The following is a 7,480-nucleotide window of genomic DNA, read 5'->3' on the forward strand; positions in this document are numbered from 1 at the left end:
TTCTCCCACAGTGGGTGGCTCTTCATTCTCCCAGTCCCCGCCTTTGCCTTCTGCGGCTTGGGCAGTGAAGCTTGAGCACTTGCCGGTGAAGACCAAGGCAAAAAAGTCATTGAGTACCTCCGCCTTCTCCATGTCCCAGGTAACCAGGTCTCCCGTTTTATTCTGGAGAGGGCCCACATTTTCCCTCGTCTTCCTTTTATCCCTGATGTACCTATAGAATCTTTTCTTGTTGCCCTTGACATCCCTGGCCAGATGTAATTCTGTTAGGGCTTTAGCTTTCCTAACCTGATCCCTGGCTGCTTTGACAATTTGAACAAGTATTTTTCAATGATGCTAGTGTATAGTATCGGTGGAGTTCTGGCTTAGGAACGAGGAAAGGAAATTGGAAAGGAAACTGACCGACTGGGGGCACTGAAGAATGTATTTTAAAGTCTTTGAAGAAATGGAGTGTTTTGAGAACCAATGATTATACTATGCTAAGTGTGCCCTTCCTATCAGTGTGCTTAAGCCCCCATTAGGTCTAAAGTAAGTATTCTGTTTTCTTTTTGATTTTTCTCTCTTATTTTCTTTCAGCTAGAGCAAATAAGGACAGTAGAACACCTGTGGCTCGTTTATCAATAGCAAGTATGTACATACGGCATAGATCTAGCTCAGTGTGATTCTTGTGGAAATAATTATTGAGAATTTACTTTATAATGTTGACAACCAAATGCAGATTTACATTCAACTTCCATTTTGCTTTCTACTTCTCATTTATGTAACAACTATAAATTACAATTGAAGAGCGACTTTTCATTACTATGGCAACTTCTTGAAAGGAAAACGTGAAAGAAAAGTATACTTGTTCCAGGAGCAGATGCAGTCCTGGAATGCACAAGAAAAGGACAGAGTGGTGTGCTGTGTTTTGGAAAGTTTGTGATAGGATGGGACATGCTCCCTGGAACATACACCTCAGGATGGCAGCACATCCTGGTGTGCAGACTCTGTGCTGCCATTTGAGCCATGTTGGCATGATCCTGTGTTTTCTCCAGTATTATAGTGTGCATTTGAGGGTCTTTGTCACAACCTTGAGGACAGAGGGTTTGGCCCTGTTGAGAGAAACACAGGAAGAAGCTTTAGCTTCCCTAACAGTTTCTTTTTCCTCCTGTTGAGATACTGATGCTATTTGCTATGAGCAAAGCTCAGTGAATGGCCAGTACCACCATGACAGTGAGAAATGGAGGAATAGTGGAGAGAGTTAGTATTTACAGTTGGAGAGAAGAGATTAAAATCCTTTAGCCTCCTCTCATGATGGTTTGTTTGTTTGTTTGTTTTTTAATTTGTTGTATGGTTTTATTTGGAGACCACTTCAAACTAAACTGCTGTGTGAAAGTTTAGTTCATACTGGCAGTTGGGATTTTTCCTAAGAAAACCTCTCTTGAGAATACTTGCCCAAAATGGACACAACATTTGGTATTAATCTCTTCTTCCGATCTGCATTTAAGTCACATAGTTCCTGGACAGCCTGAGACAGCTGCTTTTAACAAAGATTTATCACTATATGAAAAGTTTAAGCTATGCTGACTGTTATCTGTATGTATGTCGTTTGTTTAAAGAGCTGTCAAAAGATAAGGATACACATGACTGCAGAGATGCTTCTTTTGAAGATGAAGAGCTGAAATGTAAGTATAAATGATAAAGAGAAAAACAGTAGCAAATTGCACATAGCATAAATCATCCATGGTCATCAGTGCCTTGATTCATGGCGGGTTTATTTAGTCCCTTGTTTCAACAGACAGAGCCTTCAAGAGAAGTACAGCCTCCCATTCCCTGTCTTTCTTACAAACTCACCATCATAACTCATTGTGTACTGGGAGTTATATAAAATAATTAATCTGGTTTTAAAAATAAAAAGGAAATGCAAAGGAAAATGTGATGTGGAGATATATAACAACCCATATTAGTCTTTTCTCTAGCTCACACTTTTGCTACAGAAACAGTTTTGCCAGGTTAACTGAAGGAGTGGTGATGGCAATGGGTAGGGAGACCTTAACCCATCACAGCCACTCAAGCAAGTCTCAAGCCATGAGACTGTCTCAGCAAAGCAAGAAAATAAATGACCAAATCTCTGAAATCTCTAAAACATACTGTGGTATGGAACAGAAGGGTGAAGTTGTTGAGGCTTTTCCTTCATGTTCTTGCTGACTTCTAGAGCAAGTGCTTTATATTGTGTAATATTAATTACATCCCAAATTCCTCCCTGCTGCACTCTCTGGTGTAAACATAAACAAAGGTAAGCCTGCTGGTCCTGCAGGTATAGATCTCCAAGTCAAAGAGTTAGGGCCTGGGGATATGCTGCTAGGGATACCGACAGAGAGAGCACTGAATGTATTTGAAAGACTTTAAAAGAAGATTTTAAAAGAATGAGGGACCTAAGCCACAGCAATTTCACTGTATTTGCTAAAGAGCACTTCCCACCAGTGTGTTTGAACTACCACTTTATGTCCTCCCATGATCATAATCTTTTTCTATTTGACCTTTTAATTAATTTCATTTTAGTTCTTTAATTTTGACAATGAAGGGAATTTTTTTTGAACTCTAGGAAAGAGTCCCAAAGCCATGAAATGTTCTGTGACTTCATTGTTTTGTATTTTGATAATTTTTTTATATAATTCTTCCTTTTACAGACATACAAATTGAGAAGACCTAGAGAAAGCAGGGGAAGCTTTTTTCCTCTGTGGTGAAGGTTTGACAGCTCAGATGTTCTGTGTTCTGTCTATTAAGGGGGATATTAATTTTTTGTTTTTATTCTGTGATGGTAATCTTCTTCCATATCATTGTAACTCGGGAAAAACAGCAATGAAGTTAATAGAATTATTATAGCATAAAAAGTCCTTGGATTCAGGCTTCTGTATATGTGACTAGGTATGGAGGTATTTATTTAAATATCCAGGTTTCTGCTTTGTCAAGTTTATGCACTTTCGAAGATGCATTTCATTAAAAATATCTTTAAGGTAAAGCACTTTAGGTCTATGACCGTCATGAATTTCAGAGCTAGTTCTTGAATAGGCCATCTTCTGGGCTTGCTTTATCCTGCCTCCACCACCGCCCCGCCACGAGCTCTCGGTTCCATGCAGAGATTTTGTTTTCCAGCTTTTGAAGAATTTTTTCAATACTCTGATCCTCATAAAAGATCAGGGTGCAACAAGACAAGATGCCATACAGACAGGGCATTTTCTGTCCTTACTGTAGATCTTAAAATACCAGATACTAATAGCTAAGCCTGAAATAGATGCTGTAACCCTCTTGGCAACTATGGTTGGGAAATGATTAGATAATGCTGAGCTTCTTGATCTCTTTCTCTGAAAAGTGTTTTGGGGATTTAATTTCCTTGTGATATAGCTGGCATTACTTGGTTACTGCTCATTACTCTTCTGATTTACCATTTGGGGATACTGCAACTCTTCAGACATTCAGGAAGAACAGCTCTTGATTTGGACTGCCTTTTTGTTCACCTTGGGAATGGAAGGAAGGGAACCTTTTCACTTCTAGGACATGAAATACATGCTCATTTGATTACTTGAGAAATGCTGAGGGAATATGCTCCTGGATCCCATTTCTTAAGCTATTGCTTTGTTACATTTTGCTAAGTGCATAGCTTTTTTTCTGGGTCATACACAGATGAAAAATATTTATTACAATGCTATTCACAATTATATTTTTTTAATAAAATATGTTTTGTTTTTCTTGTGTTTTTTCCTGCTCTCTTTGACTTGTCAGTAAGTAGTGTTAGCACTACTTAGTTTTTTTCTGGGAAAATCAGGTATCTAAGATTTGGGTAAAGTAGTGTCTACACCCATGTCATCCCTCTAAGGGCTCCCACAAAGAAGAGACAGTGGAGATCTGGAATCTCATTGGACTCAGGTTTTACTTTTCAGTTTAAAATAAATGAGTCTGTTGTGCAGTCCTAAGGATGTGAATGCAGCCCTCAGCCCAGGGCTTCACTGCTGGCAGTATTCGATCTAGCTAATGTAAAGTTGTGTTTAATACATCTCAGCAAGCTGCCCTATGAGAAATGCGTTTCATGACCATAATGGAGTTGGTAGACCTCAGTTAAGTAAAAAAGTTACTATAAAGTGATTTCCCTAATTCATTTCAGAGCTTGCATGTTCTGATACTGATTCTTGCCATTTGATTCTTCAAGGATGCTGTGTGAACTTGAACATCCCCTTCTGCTTCCCAACATGCTTTTTGAGGCCACAGTCTGGGTGTCACTGAAGGTGACGGCCAATTTTTAATTATTCCCAGAGCACAAGAATGGCTTTGGAAATATTAGGGCCATCTGTAGAAAAAGCACTGACTCTCCTCAACACAGAGATCTAGTTTCATGTCACCACATAAATAATTCCCCTTCCAGACAACCTCTTCATTTTCTACTTCCTCTTTGAGACTGCAGCAGCTGTTTGCATATTAAAGTAAAAGTGAAAATTCTGCTCCTTTTGTTATTATCAACCTTTGCAAGGCAGTGCTACTAATGCATGCTTGTTATTATGGAACTGAAGTTGATATCTTTATCAAGCTCCACCAGACAGCAGGACTGTTGCGTTTATCTTTTCCCAGCAGGAGAAAAGGTAAGTTACTGTTGACAGTGCTGTATGTCAGATGAGGAAGATTTTGAAATGAGTGGTTATAAATATGTTTTTAAATTCTGTAGCTGAACCCTACCGTCCAAAATGCCAGTGCTTGAATTCTTGAGTGGTTGATAGGAAGCTTGAAATTTTGCTACTTCATTAGAAAAGCAGGATGTGTGGTGGATAACAGATGATGTGAAAAGATCTGTCCTCTCTAAATATTTCTCTGACATCCAAACCAGAACTTGTCTAATCTAATTTTAGTAATTTTATAAATTAGGCTTTTAGGATAAGCTAAATCTCTCTGCTTCATTTTTATGAATACAGGGAGACAGGCCCACATGCTCATCCTCCAATGCCATGAGTTGTTTTGGCACAATTATTTTCCACTCATGACAGAGGGAGAGTACACACCTAACTGAAAATACGACACATTTAGGTCATGAGAACTAGGTAGAGGAAATCCTTCCTATCCTAACATAAAAAATGTAGTTAAACACCATATTTGTAATAATCTTTTTTCCTTCAGTTAAAAATTTTTGCATGCTACTTCAGTGTTTTTGGATATCTGGAAAATGAAGTCCAGCAGGAAGCTAGAGCAGACTCAGATTCAATAAACTGCATTTTGCTTCCTAATGGCCAAGCATTGTTAGAAGCCCAAAAGTGCTCAGAAAAGCCTGGTTCATGTGCACAATCTCAATTGGCTTATTGGTATTTGAGTTCAGGACTTATCCATTTGAAAAACGTAATTATGAACCAGTCTGATGGCCTGTTTTGTGATGTGGCATTTAATTGTGTAGAATATGAATGCTATTGCTAATAACAATTACATTAAAGAATAGCTAACAGTAAGAAAAATAGAATTATTGCTATTGACCTGCAGGGCTTTTCATGGAGCAGCACGCAGGATGTGTATCCCTTTTCCCTTTTGGCCAAAAAAGTAACTTTAATGTCCTTGAGTGACACGTACCAATGGTGCATCACCCAAGCATGGGCTAACCAGCAAAATGGCAGAGATGTTAACAGTGGAACTTCTGCTTTTGCAGATGTTAACAGTGGGACTTCCAGTTTTGCAACATCTTCTCCCCAATTCCCTGTCTCCCTCTCCATATTTCTCTTGTCCTGCAATCTAGGTGATTGTCCCAGCCGAGTCCCTGCCAGGTACTGCTGGGTTCATGAGATGCCCAAGGCAGGTCACTGACTCTTGGGCAATTGCACTGAACTTTCTGTCTCCCTGTCCCAAAATAGGAAAATATGAAGAAAACCTGTTGTAGCCAGAGCTGGCTCAGAATGAGTAGAAGATGGTGATGGTGACTGTGAAGTAAATTTGGGGTACCTTTTCTGTCAGGTGGGAAGAGAACAAGGAACACTTTTGTTTTCCTTCCAGAAGAAGTCTCAATACCTGCAGGGAAACTAGACACCTAGACACAGGGGAGGTAGAGATTCCTCAACAAACAAGTGAGGAAGTTGTGGATGGGGTAGGCAAGCAAAGGGCTAATCAGAAGAGAAGGAACATAGCAATCAACAAAACAAGGCTTCCCTGAGGACTTTAGGCAGGTAGAGAGTCTCCCTTGGTAGGATACTGGTATTCTGCAAAGGCATTTGCTGGGAATCACCATGACTCCAGCTGGGACATGCATCTTTTACAATGTCTCTGGCAGAGGGTTATCTCCTGCCTTTCCCACCTCAGAATGCCTATGGGCTCTGCGTGACTTGCACATTGTTCATATTTTTCTGCCTTTTTCTTTATTTTACCATTAATAAATCCTTTAAAAAACGTTATTAATTGCAAGGTGTGTTTGCATAAATACTTCTCCCTAAATAGGCTATTTGTCTTAGTGTGGAAGGACACAAAGCAAACAAGGCCTTTGGGAGTTGGTGGCAGCTGGAGGGTGAAGGTGGAGTTAAGAGAAACAGTAGGCATAAGCATCAGTCAGGAAGAAGTGCCTTAGGAAGATTAAATTCCCCCACTCTCACATACTTGCAAAAAGAGCACAGATTTCAATTTGCTGCCATCTTTTCCCCTTTGCTTTTACTGAAAGTGTTAGGACATCAGGCAAACTTGATTTTAATTGTAAATCATAGATCAAGCTCAACTCTGGCCCTATGGATTTTCTTTCTCCTTCAAGTGTCCAATCATCCAAACTATTGACTTCTGACATCTGCCAAAGAGGTCACTGGAGTTCTTCTGGAAAAAGGTCACACTACCCAGGAATTACTTTATGTGACAGGGCTACACAGGATAAGTTTACTGAGAAAAAAAAAGTAGTATAACAGTGGTTTCACCGAGGTGGATTGCTCTGCACCAGGCAGCAGGAGTGTCCTGGTTTTGGCAGGGATAGACTTAATTTTCTTCCTAGTAGCTGGTACAGTGCTGTGTTTTGGATTTAGGACAAGAACAATGTTGATAACACACCGATGTTTTAGTTGTTGCTAGGTAATGCTTACACTAGCCAAGGACTTTCCAGCTTCCCATGCTCTACCGACTGAGAAGGCTGGAGGTGCACAAGGAGCTGGGAGGGGGCACAGCCAGGACAGCTGACCCAAACTGGCCAAAGGGACATTCCATACCATGTGACGTCATGCTCAGTACATAAACTGGGGAAAGCTGGCCGGGGGGGCCGCTGCTCAGGGACTGGCTGGGCATCGGTCGGCGGGTGGTGAGCAATTGCACTGTGCATCACTTGCTTTGTGTATTCTTATTCTTATTCTTATTATTATTACATTATTATTATTACATTATTATTATTATTTTATTTCAATTATTGAACTGTTTTTATCTAAACCCACGAGTTTTTCTCACTTGTGCTCTTCCAATTCTCTCCCCCACCCCACCCGGGCCAGCGTGGACTGCGCGAGCAGCCTCGTCA

At 40.2% G+C, this 7,480-nt stretch overlaps 1 protein-coding gene across 1 annotated transcript in view; it reads left to right on the forward strand.

Moving 5' to 3' along the window:
- Positions 1-3,066, forward strand: part of LOC103894838 (programmed cell death 1 ligand 1) — a 14,855-nt gene extending 11,789 nt beyond the window's left edge. Inside the window, exons 5-7 of the mRNA XM_019470752.1 lie at positions 574-624; positions 1,596-1,661; positions 2,667-3,066. Coding sequence (XP_019326297.1) covers positions 574-624; positions 1,596-1,661; positions 2,667-2,689 — 140 coding nt within the window. The 3' untranslated portion in view covers positions 2,690-3,066. The remainder of the gene's footprint in view (positions 1-573; positions 625-1,595; positions 1,662-2,666) is intronic.
- The last annotated feature ends 4,414 nt before the right edge of the window (positions 3,067-7,480 follow it).

This window comes from Aptenodytes forsteri, unplaced genomic scaffold (assembly GCF_000699145.1).
Source record: "Aptenodytes forsteri isolate BGI_AS27 unplaced genomic scaffold, ASM69914v1 Scaffold46, whole genome shotgun sequence".
In the NCBI taxonomy this organism is placed as follows: Eukaryota; Metazoa; Chordata; class Aves; order Sphenisciformes; family Spheniscidae; genus Aptenodytes; species Aptenodytes forsteri.